General features: G+C 37.8%; 1 protein-coding gene across 1 annotated transcript in view; it reads right to left on the minus strand.

Moving 5' to 3' along the window:
* The window catches only part of ETV1 (ETS variant transcription factor 1), a 66,606-nt gene that overhangs the window by 12,038 nt on the left and 37,632 nt on the right, over positions 1-16,936 (minus strand). The window contains 3 exon segments of the mRNA XM_066318175.1: positions 286-353; positions 2,699-2,767; positions 14,585-14,832. Of these exon segments, the coding sequence (XP_066174272.1) occupies positions 286-353; positions 2,699-2,767; positions 14,585-14,832 (385 nt within the window).

Genomic DNA, 16,936 nt, shown 5'->3' on the forward strand with positions numbered 1-16,936 from the left:
ATGGAAATCCTCTTATTACTTCTCAACAGTACAGGAACTGAGCTCCTCTGGCACAAGTCTAGAGCCAGCATCTTTCACTGGCAAAAGTCGAATGACATCCTATTGAAGAGGAGACTTTGGTTTCAAGAGACAAAGGTCAGCTTTGGTTGGGCGCACGACAAATGGTGTGTTAAGGAATCCTAAATTGGAATGTTACTGGGCTTTTTTGATCAGCAACAGAGAAAAGTCCCTCATCTCTTTCTTTTCATCTCCCTACACAGAAAAAGAGAGATGGGTCATACATACCTCAAACTTCTCTGGAACAACGCAAGTGTCATCATAAAACTGCCTAGGTCCCTTTTCATACATACAGCCTGTAAGGTTAAAAGAGAGAGGTGTTTATATAAAAGATGCATGGAGAAAAAAAGATATCACAGGCTTAATGCCAGAGGGAACACTAAGTTATACAGGAATCAGATTAATATCCCACATCCTTGCACACCGCCCAATCCCAACATTTTGGCCTAAGTACAAGGGTGTTTAATTAACATATGCATTCCCGAAAGACTGTTAATCTCCACCAGCTAAAATGAAAAAGCATCCATTTTTCTCTATGATTTATTACAAAATGTTTGCTCATTTCCTGTTTGAACTAGCATGGCTGTGACATTTAACCATGAGTTCCTGCAGGTCGTCTCCCTGCAAGACTAAAGAAGTACCACTCAGTATTTCCTTCTCACAACCACGTAAGTCACCCTCACACACTGCTTGATGTTCCTTCCAATTTAGATAATTTTGTAAAATTTTATTTTGTCATTAAAAGACACTATAACCCAGCAGTCCTACCGCTCCTATTAGTAGCTACATTCCTACTGCTTCCTATTATGCTCATGTTTTGCTTAACCAGAACTGTATTGCATATCAGTATCAGTCCCACTAGTGCTATTGTGTGAGACAAAACATCTCCTCCTCTCCTGCTGCCCTCTGACCCTCCTTTTGACTGCCTAAGTATTACAGAAGGCTTTTTTCCTTAAGGTTACAGTGCTCAGTTGGGCTGGTTTCCCACTGTGAAGCTGAGGAGGAGGCCCATCTCAAAATCCTTTTTTCCAATATACTGTTTCCCAGTTCCACAGGCCTGATCTACATTCATGTACTAAAAAATATTTTGTTTAATGTGCTCAGATAACCAAACAATTCAAACTGCTTTGTGTGACTGCCTTGTCCTGCCCGTTATTTACTGCTCTCTCTTTGTGCCATAAAGTTATCTATTAACTTTGTTCCATACCTTTACCGAAAATATTGAATACCAACACTCCTGATACCAATTCCTACAGAACTATAATCCATTCAGAGATGATTGCCCGGTGACAGCCTCTTTTAGATTTGTCAGTTGGCCAGGTCTTAATGTATTTAATGTGTACTTTATTGATATTGCTTTGTGCTAACTTCTTAATCAGAATGTAATGCAGAGGCAAATTGAATGCCATAAAATGTCTAACTATACGATACAAACATCTTTATCAATCAAACTTTTATTTTCAGCAAAGAACAGGATCAGATTTGACATGACCTTTATTCTGTAAAATTATGTTGAAAGATTTCCAAATACAGAAAACAAATATTTAGCAAACATCACTGCTTTTTTTTTACGTCATTCATGAATATTTTGCCACCTCCAACTCCTTACAAGAGCATAACACAGCTAAGATGGGTTTTCCCCTATCTGCGCTGTGATTAAAAATCAAAACCTTTTGCCCTTATCCCTGCAGTTTGTTTATTTTTTTCCTGATGTCTCTTACCTCCCTTATCAAGCTTCTACACTTTGTATTATTTCATATAACAAGACTTAGAAATTTCCATCTCCTGTTTTACCTCCTTGTTAAACACTATTTTTTTGTCTTTATTTCAACCCAGAAGCATACATGATTTTGGCCACGTGCTATCTTTCTAATTCTGTCTTTACACTAGCAAATGAAGTCTTTGATTCATACATCTATCTGGATTCTCGTCAATCTCAAAACCAGATTCCTCATGTTTCTGAAATTGCCCACTGGAAGAAAAACAAATAAACCCCAAACAAACAAGAAGAAAATAATACATTATTAAGACAGATAAACTACAACAGGACAGTGGAGGCTATAACCTCTCTTTCAGTCATCTTAGTTCTGTTAGACTTCTTATTTTTAATACACATAAAGTGCTTTCAATCAGAATTATTAATTTGATAATTATGTAAACTCTGTCCTACTGAAATCATTGGGAATTTTGGTACATCTCGATTTGGGCACAAAGTGCATCAGAACATTGTAAAAATAATAACAAAAGGAAAAGCCCAAAACCTTCACTGAATTTAAAGTATAAAATTGATTACTTAACACAGTTAACTGAGCCTATCACGCTAACAGCCTGAAAAATATCACTTGAGCAGAACAGGTGAAACACACAAATTTTTAAGAGTCTCTTCCTTTCAAGTGCTAGAGGCCTTGAAAAGCAGAATGAGTTGAGTTCATAATATAATTGCTTCTATCCTGATCTACCCATGGCAATAAAAGAAACTACAAAAAATTCATTGTATCAGAAGCTCAACACTGAAAATGGAAAGAAGGATGATGCAAGTCTTTCCAGCCGCAGAACTAAACCAGTGAACCCCAAATACCCCCAGGTTTTTTGAATTTTTACATTTCTCTGATACAAAAATGATACATAATAGAAAACTTAACTTCTGTTCTGTTTGGGTGAGCCAGGAAGCCTTCTTGCCTCATGTAAATGGAATGGCAGCTAGGCACTTCTGAAAGGAGAAGATGACAATGCAAGTCAAAAGACTGTCTGGAATTAAAAGTGTGCAGGTTATCGATGGGACAGGCTGCAAGCAGAAGAGCAACAGAGAAGGATGCAAGTTGCAGTGAGAGGGAAACTGTCAACAGAGAGTCAGCACTGCAGAGCAGCACATACCATGCATGGCCAAGGACAAAGTCACGATGTGAGGCTCACAGACCCTGCCTACAATAGGCACTTGAACTCCAAACCTTTTGTAATCAACTTTGCTAAAAGCTGACTCCCATGGCAATTACACTGTGGACTACTCACAAAAAATCCGCACCAGTGACCATGAATATTTTAAACCCTGTGCTTGTGTATCTATCTTTGTAACTAATTCAACCTAAAGTTTTCCATCAATTGCGCTGAAAAGACTGCCAGTCACATTGCAGACTTATAAACTCTACACTTACACAAGGAATGCCAAAGTGAATTTAGAGTAGGATAATGCTTTTTTAGACTCTGGTTAAGGGCTTGAAGGATTAATGAAATTTTCTGCAATTGCTAAGCATTTTATCCAGAAATTTAAGTGTATCTATATCACTCTCCACTTTTAAAACAAAAAGGACACCTTTCCAAAAAATCCACTGTGCATATTCTAAGTAATATTGGTATTTATTTGCTGTTCTCCACCTCTATTCAAATCTGCAGGAAGAATGAGAAAAGCCAAATAGAACTAATAAAAAATGTATTCTTTAAATGTCTTTCTTTCTCTTCCCTTTGTCTTGCACTGTCTCCAAGTAGTCACATCCTGTACACTGGGACTTGCAAACAGAAACACACCGCAAATGTTTGCCCTTCTAGACCATGTTTAACCTACTTCTTGGATATCAAAAGTCTTGCTTAACAAAGTCTATTTGATCTTGCGATGAACTCCTACCCTAAGCTATGCAATCTGTTACCAGTAACTTGTAACTCTTTAAGAGATTGCAAACAGAGGTCGAAGAGCAGACATTATTTTCCAACACTGCCTACAGACTCTTTCAGACTGTGATTCCAAATTTCACTGTTCACTGACTAGTGATGAGTATCAAGATTTGGCAGGATAAGAAATGAGGTTTACACTGACTTCACAATCAAGTGAAACACAGGGCAATAATAAGTTTCCTCTAACAGTCCATGGTCCCTCTTGCACATCTGTGCCAACTCTTCATACCTCCTCCCTCAATAAAATGCTCAGTGCCTGCCTCCTCAGGCCTAGAGAATCTCTAATGTCTCAGCAGCTATTCTGAGCAACCACAGGAATCAATGACTCAGTGATCACTCGAGTCAAGTATAGCTCTGCAGACTAGAAGTCAAGGCTACAAGCAGTGCTTCACCTGCAAGGAATCATTCATGTTACCAAGTAGATTGAATTCTAAAGAGAATGGAAAAATCTACGTAAAAAAGGAGGAAGCTGTAGAACTGAAACAGATGCTATTTTCTATTTTAGGTAAAACTTCTCTAGCATTGGCAGCAAAGCCCTTTTTGACTCATGAACTCCACTCTTGCAAAGTGATAGAGCAGAGTATACTGAATAAAGAATTATGCAAGCTCCACAAAGTTGTCTTCTTAGCCAAGTCAGGGTTTCATCTCCCATGCTCCTAAGTCATTATAATTAACATCTGGAGTCTCTTTAAGGCAAGCATTGTTTGTACCAACATTACTTATCTTCTGGTTAGCTTGTGTTAAACAGTCCACAGAGAACCAAAAAATACAGCAGGAAGAGTTTATTTCTCGTAAAGTAACTAGAGTCTTGTTATCCTAAAGTGCTATCAGTTAATTTATGACTATCAGAGTGGGTCAGACTCTAATCAAATTGTAGAAACATTTCCAAAGTGATTATTCAATCAAATGACAACATGGTTAATTAGGAGCCATAAACATTGCTCTGAAGTTCATCAAAGTAATGACTTGCCCAGAAAAATTACTGTTAATTAAATTGCCTGCTGCTTTCATTTCTACCTTATCTATAAAAAGTCCAACCAATGAAATTTAGTATTGCAGTTTTAAATTGTACTAAATGCTTGACTAAGACCCAGAAGTTTTTTACATGCTAAGCGGTAGCTACTTCAAAAGAAACATTTTAGTGTAGAAATTATAGAGCAATTATATGTTTTCTTCTCCTTAAACCATTGTTTCAAGACAACAAATAAGACAGAAGCAGGCATGAAATACTTCCAGAGCAGGATCTAAGTTTTGAGATGACTGATTTATGATCTTTTTGCAAATTTTAGTCTTTGAAAAAAATGTGCCCAGATTTAGGCACACAACAAGCTTATTTCAGACTGTTAATGAAGTAATTCACATAGTAAGATTACATCAGCTCGAGAACAGCAGAACCCCTCTAAAAAAAAAATAACCAAACAAAAAACTAAACAAACTAGCTAAAAATATGGAAATGTAAAAAATTGCTTATCTTTATCATGCATTTGGAATACTTAGGGATCATTCTTGATTGCTCTCTTATTAACAGAAACATAGCAGTCATCTTAAAACAATGATTATGGTCTTATATCATAGACCATAAAACCACTCTCTTCCCAATAGGTGATGTTTTAAAAAAGCACACATAATTTAGACACTGCAAAAATGCCTTCTCATCCAGGACCGTCACAGAGAAAAATAATGGAAATAAGCTCTGCTATGCCTTCATCAAAATACATCCAAGCAGAAAAAGCCCAAACAGACTTTCTCAGGACATTGAATATGACACTTGAGTGGTCCCTGGTAAGGCAATTCATATTAATTATCATGTCAGAATTTAAGGTGTTAGGTTGTCTCAGCCCTGTATAACTTAGAGCACTTAAAGAATCCTAACATCCTCTTTTCTGATTGTTTTTCAGAGATAAGGATGAGATTTCATTCCCACAATCCCACCCTGCATAGAAAAAAAACAGAATTTCAGCCTGTGTCCCTAGCCAGAATAGACACGGGAAGATAGACTTCTGCAGGCAAAGGGATGAAATGACAAAACTGTATTCTACGGGATGAAGTGACTGACTGCCTTCTTCCAAATGAAGCAAAGCAGGAACTGGAAACCTGAACCAGGATATATTCTTCAGCTGCTCCTGTTTCTGACCTTACACAACCTCCCAACTAACGGGCAGATTGTTGTTACACTCTAACTCTGAATTACTTTTCCAGTTCACTTTATCAACACCACCTGAAGATCTGGAGGCCCAGGGCACACCCATGTGCTCGTGACAAAGCACACTGTGATGCAGAGGCATTGCAATGCACTGTGCAGATGGAGCCTTAGAAGGCACAGGCCATCTGAAACAAGGTGGGAGAAGAAGGAACTGCCTACCTGGCCTCACCCTCCATGTGGCAGCTCAGGTGAAAACTGTGGTGCACTGGCAGGCAGCTGCCTTAGTCAGGGAGTCTGTTAACAAGTCAAGCAAATTCACCAACCATTCAAGCATAGTGAACAAGCCTACTTCCCCACAGGTTAAAATGAAGTGATGACAGTAAGACTGGAACCTTCTTACTGTTTTCCTGACCACTTTTCCACTTACAACTTTATTACCAAGTAAGGCATATTAGAAGCAGATTCCATAAGGAACTGTTCCAAAAGGAGCTGTTCCCCAAAACTTTGAAGGGACTTCACTGGCAATCCTACAATTTCACTTATACCAAGTCCTTCTAAATTGTCCCTTCACTTTGAAAAGTAATTATGTGAATATTTGCCTCTATTGCAATAATTCAGTTTGTGTCTATACAGATAGACTTAAATGTGCCATTTTGTCTTCCCGTAGACAAGAAATGCAGCACATGCAGACTCTCTCCTTTTATGCTACTGGTATAGGAGGGCATGCACGAGCCCCTCAGGTAGCTGGGACAAACCTGGTGTCACTCCCATGGGCAGCCTGACCCTGTGAACACACCAGCCATCCCGTCAGTGCCTTTCAGAGCTTCCCTTGTGCAGTACAACTACCTCCCTGCTACGTGAGCAGGTGGTTGGTGTATTGCGAGAGTTTTTTACCAAGTGCAGAAACAAAACTAGCCTTTTAAAAATAAAATGTTCAAACTAGAACACATCATACTTTTGGCATTAAACTTAAAACATCACAATATCACGGCAAATAACTTTTCTGTTCATAGATTTCCAAGAGCACTGACAAACTGTTACAAAGGAGCACTTCATCCACCACTGAAACACATTCAGCCTCCTGGTGGAAAGCAGCTGTTTACAACGCCATTGAGAAGTTCTGAACTGCTCAAGGGTGAAGATAATAATGAAATCACCAGAAAACAGGACTCTCTTAGGTAAGAAAGGCAGTTCTTCAAACAAGATCACAACAATCACTCAGGTAGCACCAGGAGACACTAAGAAAAATGTGCTTTGTGTTTTGCAGGGAGAAGAAACAAATTATTCTTTTAGATTTTAAATCTGCAGAATGCATTTAGATTCAAACTCATATCTCCCCAAAAGGAGATATTCAGGTAGAAATAGTGGAACTAATTACCAACTCCTTATACAGGAATTGCTTGAGCGTAATTCACCACTCAAATGCTGGTGGATCAAGTTTTAGTTCAACCACCTTTAAAAGCTTTACTCCCTCACAAGCTGTGTAATGAACAGAGTCCTACAGATTGGTAAAGTCCAGGCAATACAAAAGTCAGCATTATTTTTTTCAGTAGCAGATTCAGCATGAAAAAATGTAGTTGCACTACATTTGAATTACATAGGTGAAAACAGATAAAAATTCCCTAAAAATCTGTTTTAAAATTAGGCAATCTTTTCTCAAATCATTATGCAATTTAGAAACATTCAGAATGGAAGGTTTTATTCATTTTCTCTGTCACCAGACTTTGTGCTAGCAATCTAGGGAAAAAACAACAGTATGTGCACTCATAGATACACAGCACTTCCTTCCAGAAATAGCTAATTAAAATTTTTAAAGTTTAATTTCTTACACCTCACTTCACAAAAACTTGTCAGAGAATTAGGTTTGGCCCCACTGGCTCATGTCTAAGTGGAAATATTACATGCATACAGAAAAAACCTTAAGCAAACATCTTCCTTTCCACAACTTTGGTTTTCAGATCTATGACAACATCTAATGTATTTTGTGAGACCAGATGTCAACAGCCTGTCTAGGCGATGTGTAACTTTTTGTACAGCAGAACAGGGAAAACAAAGGCTCATACATTCAGCTCTGAATTGAAATTCCACATGGAGATGATCTTTTGAGCATACTTTAAAATCATATATTTGCTTTTATAAACCTCAGTAACTGTAAAAAGTATCTTAAACATTGCTCTCCTTTGAATTCAACAAAAGACAGCAGTATTTTCTCTCTCCCTCGCTCCTTTTGTTGGTAATCTTACTGCAAAAACGTCTGTGTTGCTTTTTCTCCCCCGCCCCATTCCCTGCCTGTAAAATCGAAGTTGGACAAACACTGCACGGCTGAAGTGACATATTTGAATGGAATTCAGACCAACCAGTTCCTGTTTATGTTTCTGATTTGAGCATGTAGCCTTCTCATTCACTATACATTAGAAACACACCAAGGCCATAAATGGTGTCAGGTTGCAGGCAGGCAGGGCCAAGCAGCATTAATCATTACTTTAAGGCAACTGGCAAAAGCAGCAGCTGAGGAACACTACACCCTTCAGCTCCGCATAAATGGACATTCCAGGGTTTGGCGTGTGTGGGTTGGCTTTTTTTTTTTTTTTTCCCTTCAGCATCCATTTTATGAATGAAACTTCAGGCTGCACAGCGTCCATTCATATAAAAGCTGTGCTCACAGGGCTCAGTCTCTCGGGATCAATTGGTCTTGGGCAAGGCTGATGTGATTGGTTTAAGGCAGGCTTCAGCCTTCCATTACTGATTTAAAATGCAGCCTGTGTCCATTTGACCTGCCTTAATGCACAAAGAGTAAATCCAGACTGTGCTCTCAATCCTCAAATCAAATCATTAGCCAGTGCCACTTACTGTAACTGTAGATTTAGAGGATATTTATCCATTTCTTTGAAAAACAGGGACTGCAGGACAATTTTTCAGGTCGTATTGTCTGCCTTGATAACAAAAATACATATATGGCCCTCCTGCCTCTATACTCACATTAACCTGGTATTCAGGTTTTTCCTTTGTTCACAAGATAACATGGTGAAATTAAATAATTTCTAACTACAGATTTATTTCAAACAGAAATAGTGAATAGAGGAAATCAGCTAGATTGACAGCAAGTGAAAAGTTAAATTTCTGCCTTTCACAGGAATCTTCAAGTCCAAGTTTCCCAAGTTTCCCTGTCAGACGCTCTTATTTTCTGCTGCCATACAGTCCAACAGCAGATTTGTGTTTTAAGAGCAAGTACAAAGTCCAGTGCAGCTTAACTATTGAACAAATTCATAGTCATTCACTGAAACAACACAGCAAATGACAAGTTCCCAAGACACAAGGATGAAATATTTTAAACCACAGGGAGAACTGCAAAACCAAAATCGAGGAGGGGAGAGTTCTTAAACCTCCTAACCCAAGAGCAAAACCCTGTCCCTTCTCCCCTCCTGCCTTTATATTATCTGGATTTTCATTGAGAACAATGTACTTCTGTGTATAAGAATGTCCTTAAGGCCATAAGGAGATGTAGTTTTGAGATGTGTGTAGAAAAAAGGAAAAGGATGGAGTCAGTTCTGTTTCACAGAGCATTTTATAAAAATGCATTCAAAAATACTGCAATTATTTGCAGCCTGATTAAAAAAGGGAAAAAAAAAAAAAAAGAAAAACAAAGGAAACTTGGAAAGAATTTGAGGAAAAGACTAAGCAGCTGGAATACTTTTGAAGCAAGATACAGATCTCAACATGTCACACTGACAGAGTATACACACAATCCATCTACAGCGACTTAAAGGTGGTACATTAATACCAAGAAATTGTTTAGGAAGAGGTGTAGCTATGAGCAAGGGAATGCAATCGATCAAAGAGAAAATTTAGGCTTACGATCAGAAAATATTTTTAAACTGTGAAGTCTATTTGTTGTGAAATAATCTCCCAGGGGAAAAGAGTAGTAATATTTAGCACTCACACAGAACTTTATATTTTCAGAGCACAGTACAAAATTTAGCCAATATAATCATAAACAGTAGTGGAAGCATCATGACTTCTGTCACGTTAAATGCTATGCTGGTCAATACACTAGAGAATATCCTGGAAAAAAGCAAACCAGCCCTATCTCCAATTGACTTTTTCTCTCCACATTAGCATCTCCAAATATCTAAATTTTGCCTTCAGAAGTAAAATAGAATAATCAACTGTTTGAAAAAGAAATGCAAGGAGGAAAATCAACCTGCAAATAAATATAACCTGAAAAAAAATTCCCCTTGAAATTTTAATTCAACACTTTCTCTTATGCTATCCTGCAAACTTTCAAATTCAAGAATACATTGGCTAACGCCTAGGAAGAATGAGCTACCAGGGGTCTTTTTCCACATTAATACCCACTGATTTGCTTTTCAAAAAACACCTCATCAGGTATTTGAGAGGACTCTTCCATTTTAGTCTGTTTCCTGTCATTAGGTAAATACATTTATAACATGGATGGCAGAATGCTACCAACATTCTATACCTCAATGAGCAAACTTAGAGGTTAATAAGTGTCACAATTGACAACTTCCTGCACAAACTTTATACAAATCCTTTGCTGCAAATATGATACAGCCTTTTGCTTCAGCACTTTTGTCTTGAGTGCACAGGTCAAAACTCTTTGTGGGAAAGAGAGCCATGCTGCAAACAGCTTAGCAGGTGGAGCCCCTGCTTCCTTTGTTACAGGGGCTGGAAGCTGTCGATGTACTGAGGCAGAAGTTTCAAGAAAAGAAAAGATATACAGCTGAATGATCAACTTCAGGCCCAGTAAAGCCCATTCCAGCTCCAACAAGGTTTTCAAAGTAGCCACATTGCTTCTGCCAGATTTTTGGTATTATGTATTTTATACTGCCTATACTGACACCCTTATTTGATGTTTCCATAATGCTGCATCTAGAATATAAAGAAAGTTCCTAGGAGCTAGGATTTGAACATATGTAGTACATAATGTTCTTTTAAAAATCACCCAGTTCTGACTGGGTGTCCAAAACAAACAGGTTTATATATCTGATTTGTCTTTGGCCTCTGCTCACTTCTCTTAACTGAGGGACGTTTCCCCATCCATTCTCACTTGCAAACACAAGGTATTTGCTGGTGAGGCTTCAGGAATTAAAGGGATGAGCAACTCAGAAAGAAAGACATGGAGGCTAATAATTCTGTCTGGAGAGTTCATTCTTTAAGTGATGTGACTAGTGTCTCAGAAGTGACAGGGAGAGAATCCAATTTTTGAAGGTCCATTCAAGCGTATTAATTGTGAGGCTACCCTGAAATGAAACTGTGAGAACAGCCCTGTTAATGCCTGTAACACATTCAGGAAGTACTGAATCTATCTAAATTTCAACAGAAAAATTCCTGGCAATCAGTAACTGGTATATGCAAGCAACAGTTCCTCCTCTATTCATCTCCATTATAACTGTGTGACAAATTTCAGTTTCCAAAGGCACGGTCACAGAAATTTCTCAACCAAAATAGCTATTTCAATTGGGAAAAACACAAATAAGACATAAACCTAATAACTTAAGATGTAATTTTAAAACTTGATTTATAGTATTAATTGACAGTCACAGAGCTAGAGTCATACCTTAGTATACCTGCAAATACGCTACAGCATGTAGGAAGGGTTAAGCCTGTGAAGATCTTGCTCAAAAGTAAAGCACAGAGAGATGAGCTGTATCAGTTTGGCCTTTTTGTTTAAGTACCTGAACACATTACTGAATTCTAGAAGTGCTAAGTGTACAGGAATACCCACTGTTATTACGAATACCCCATCCACTATTAGGCCTTGTAAACAAAGGTCTTAGGAAGCCTTTTGGAGTATATTCATTAATTATGCAAAATCTCAAAGCTCTGTATGTCCCTGGCTGCACTTCTGTGACTAAAGTTGCTAGATTTACCATCAAGTACTAAATACACCTGACTGTCAGACACTGGTGGGGGGGAAGGGGGGAATAAATAAATAAATAAATAAATAAAAATAATCAAAAGTCCACAGCAGAAAATGCCTGATTGACCATGTATGATGCACTGTGACTTCTAGAAGTGTGGATGGATAAGGAAGAGCCTCTACTCTGTTGACATTTTTCTTTTTCCATTATCTCAAACATCTCCATTATCTCTATTCTGCAGTAGAAATTGCATACCTGCAATTACAATTACAACTAATTGATCTGCCATTTCCCATGTCATAATTAATGTCATGTTTTAATAGAGTTGTAATCATTCTATAATAATGCTTTTCATTCATCAGCTTCCCACAAAGTATAAAAGAATAGTGCACAAAAGCGATGAACTTTTATGAGCCCCTTTCAAAAACATCCCAAAAGGAACATCTCAGTGCATTACAATGAACTTTTTAAATATGTTTCTATATTCTTATCGGAGCTGCAATAAAATGCAATGAAAAAAAAACTTTTTACTCTGGCATTCCTCCTTCCCTGAACATCCATAGGTGAAAAATGAAATCAATGATTCAGTGACAATACATTATGTTTCCTAAGGGGTTATTTAATGTACTCTTAGCAAGGATGGAAAATGATGGTTTCTAGAGAACAGATGGTAACAAGACAAAATATCAACAGACCACAGTTGTTGACTGCAATTTATGGAGTGTACAGATGTGTCAACTTAAATGCAGTGATTCTGAGGCCAATAAAAGTACTTCCTGATACCAACAGATTAATTTTTCATGACCACTGGTTACACAGCTATTACACTTTTAAAAACTAATCATTCATCTACAAAAGAAGCAACGATTTTGCTTGAAGATCATTATTATAAAGTGGAATGTTGTTCTTGCTGACAGAAAATAAAAAAGGCATGACAAGAATGGATATAAGTTAGTACATCTTCATTTCAGAATAAAATTTCCAGCTTTCTTCCATACAGAATATTCCAAAGAAATATGAATGTTAGCAGCCAATCCAGGTTTAAAATAACAGTATGCAATAAGGAGATCCCACTTCTGAGCCAAATAAGAAGCGTATTTACAAAAGGGCCTTTTTTGACCTTTAATTAACAGGATGATAACGGTGCTGTGAAGGTTGCAGGGACTGGCAGTGCCTGAAGCTGCAGTAACCCATTTATTGCCCAGTGCCACATGAACTAAACAGTCTCTCCATATACTCTAGGACTAGAGATACACAACTCCACAAAGCCACAGATCTCAGAACTTCATCGATGAATGGGTTGAGTTCTGGATCTGATCCTTGTAATTCAATTTCATTTTAATCTTGCCTTATATTCAGCTTGGAGAAATATTTCACACCGTGGTCTCCTCCCTGTTAAGGACTAACTCAAATTTTCCTATGGATTTGTTATTTGCTTGTTAAGAATAAGAAAGGAAAAGCAGCTCTACTTTCCAAATTCTCCCATTCAAACATGAGATCAACTCAACAACAAGCACTTTACATTAATGAAACAACAAAATACCCCACCAAATAGACCATCTTAAGTTAGCTACAGAAAGAAAATAAAAAAACAGTTCTACACTATATCAAATTGCAAGATAGCTTTTCATGAACTAAAATTTCAAAGGACACTTCACTCAGCCGTCATATAGCCTTTGGAAAATAAACTGCAAAAGCATCTTGCCAGAGACTGAACCAGAAGGAAAGCCCTGTGAGTACAGCAGCGCCGAGAAGAAGGGGGAGTCAGACTGGAGTCAGACTGAAGTCAGACAGAGCCATCCATTTCCCCCTGCCCAAGTCAGCACGGATGTGTACGAAAGCTGCAGAAATCACTTACACTAAAATGGAAAAATACTTTGATTGTATTATCTTGGCTCCATACCAACCAACTGTTGTACCCCACCTAGAGCACTCATGTTTTAATCTCAGCTTCTTTTTATACCACCTTTCTAGCTTTCTTCTTTGTAGCTTCCTTCACCTTGTGACTTGGTACTTAATTTCTTTTCTGATGTCTTAATTTTCTCATTCTTTTCCTGATTATAATATAATGTTGAATTTTGTCAAACATTTACAATGTTTTCCCTGATTTGTTTTTCTATTCTTTCTATTGGTTATCTTTTTTATTTTGATCAGAAGCTATTGAGAGCAGACTCTGCCACCACCTCTGTTTTGTACTGTCTGTAGAGCAATACGGTTCCATTCCAGTTGCCCCATAAGCACAATCATAATAACATTATTAATAGCAACCATGTATTCCTACATCAGCAATCTGGCATCTCAGATCATGTACCTCCACAAAACACAGCAGTATGCACAAAACTGAGAAGCTGACACCAATTTGGCCAATTCTTCTCCCTCATCGGTTTTATAGCTGTATAAACCCACTTCAGTGGAGTTACTCCTGATATAAAGTAATGCAAGCAAGAGGAGAAAGAGTCCTCCATTTCTGGCAGACAAATAGAAGAACTCATAAAATGGAACATACAAATTCAGAGGTCAAAGATGAGCTAGTACAGAACAAGTTCCCTCTTAACAATGCAAATTGCACACATTATTTTCTTCCTTCTTCTTTAACGGTTCTCAACAGAGATTCTAGGAAATTAAACCCTTTAAAGAGCAAGAAATGGTGGCATGAGTCACCTGATTTACTTATGTAGCAGTAAAACCTACTACTTTGTAAACTGTCTCAGACATAGTTTGTGAGATATAAGTGTCAAAAGAGCAAGTTTCGATTCATATGATCAAAACATCAATACCACTGGCTTGGACAGACATATTCCTTTGGTATGCAAAATTAAAGGAGAATCTCACCTACCTGAATCATATGCAAAATCCCTAGGTTCCTGTTTAATCATCAGAGGAGGGGGGAAATTTTGACTGGCTGCACTGCCAACCATAGCATTGTGTTCATAAACTGGATCGTGGTACTCCTGCTTAAAACCTTGAGGTGGGAAAGGGATGTTTGGTTCAGACATCTGGCGCTGATATATTGGACGTCCTTCCCTTGGCATTGCAGGCAAAGGTGGGAAAGAATTGCAAGGTTCAGAGAGCTGGCGGCGAAATCTAGAACACAAATTAGAGAGGTCATGTAAAGGACTTCAGCAACGTTTCACTTCCAAAAGATTTCAGAAGTCATTACTAGTGGCTGTATCATTTTCTCAATAACAAACATTTTGCTTATTATCATGCCAAGTGCTCCCATCAGGATCACTGTTTTTGGCAAGCAAAGGAACAAAAATCCCACCTATTATACCAGCTCTGAGACCTGTCCCCACCACATCCTCTTTGCTTTCAATACATTCCCTGAACAGAAGAGGCAAACAGGAAATGCACCAGCTTCAAAACAGTAGAAAGGCTGCCATTCTACCACAGTGACATGAAGGAGGTGTAGGTAGAGTTCTCTGCACTTTCACAAATGTTAGTAACATCTTGCTCATACTCTAATTTACTCTTACCCATCTTACTGCTACACAGAAACCATTCTGACCACAATAAACACATTTTGAATAGAGTATTGTCTGCTCTAACATTTGGAAACGTTCCAGGGTAAAGGTCTACTGTTCTTTCTTCCGGAGGTAGTGTCATGAGAGATGGACTCGCAAGGATGACACTGCATTCCAACTGTAAAAGGAAGGGAATGTCAGCACCCCAGTAAAAGGAGAGGGTACAATTTTTGCTGCAATTAATTACTCTCCTGCCTTAACTTTCCCCCTCAGTCATTTCTACATGAAAGTTCTAATCTCTACAAGCCACACTGCCATTGCTATGCCCAAATGCTCTTCAGTAGGCGTAAGATAATTTAGTTTTAAATTATCTTGATTTACATGCAATGTTACTCTCAAAAACCTATGCTTGTTTTTTCTTCCATAAACCTATCTACCTGAACTAAAAGGTCTGAATGTAATTACTTGGACATCTGCGGGGTTCAGAAGCATACAGAAGAATTCCAGGATGCTCTTTTCCCACTGGGCCCTGATGAACTGCACGATGTCTTCCCATTATCTCCTGCAGATTACCACAGTAGTAACCACCACACACTAAAACCACCACACTAACCATCAGCAGATGCTATGTTCTTGCAACAAACTGCTTACTAGTCCTGTTATCACTTATTATAAACAAGATACATTAAAAAAAAAAAAAAAAGAAACTTGTGCCTTTCTTTGGAAACTTCTTACTGTCACACCACACACACACAAAAAAGAAGACCTAATGAAGATCTGAACCAATTGTTTGCACACCCACACAGTTTTCTCCAAAAGAAAGTCTTTTGGAGAAAACTGTGCTAGTGAAGCACAATGCAGGAGTTTGATTGCACAAGCAATTAAATCCTTGACTATCAACTCATAGGTAGTACATGTTTCTAAAACAATTTGAACTCTACTACCATCTGTCATAATACTGCTGTAACATGTTCTGACAAATATTTACTATAGTTTAATCATAAATATTGTGGAAACTACAGAGATAGAAACCATTACAACGTAGTAGTGGAGACAAATGAATATTTCTAATGCCGCTGTAAATACTATTGTAAATACTATAATTTTTGCAGTAGAAAGAGTACTGCGCTGCAACATTGGGTTTTGCAATTCCACCTACACCTGCAGAAAATAAACTTAGAAACTCAAATGTATTATGAAACAGTAGGCTGACTGACACTGCATTCATTTCCTTTTTTTCCTTTTTCATTAGCCAAAAAAAGAAGCAGAAATTATCATTAAGAACTGTCAAGGAGTGAATCAGAAAATTGCAACTTGAAGATAAAATAAGAAACAGGCTCACTCACAAAGCCTCAAAGGAAGTTAATAATACTTGTTGTACTGGAAGCTTTGTATGGAATCAAGCCATTTGTTTATACAAGTGGATTTGTTTCCTGTTGGTACTTGTTAGGACCACTTATCGTTCATATACTCATGCCCTGTATGAAGATGTATGGGCTGTACGTACTAGATACTAATGCTATCCTATGCCACTAATTCGTGTTCCAAAAAATTGTGCCTCGAGTTATAGATTCATATAAGAACTCACAAAGGCTGGTCATTTGTTTAAATGACATTTTCTGAATACACTCATTGTAGTAGTGTCTCACCTTGTAAATCAGGAAAATTTGAATTTCATAAAAATATGAGTACACATTTGGTTCATACACAAGATTCAAAATAAA

The sequence above is a fragment of the Sylvia atricapilla genome, chromosome 1, assembly GCF_009819655.1.
Source record: "Sylvia atricapilla isolate bSylAtr1 chromosome 1, bSylAtr1.pri, whole genome shotgun sequence".
In the NCBI taxonomy this organism is placed as follows: Eukaryota; Metazoa; Chordata; class Aves; order Passeriformes; family Sylviidae; genus Sylvia; species Sylvia atricapilla.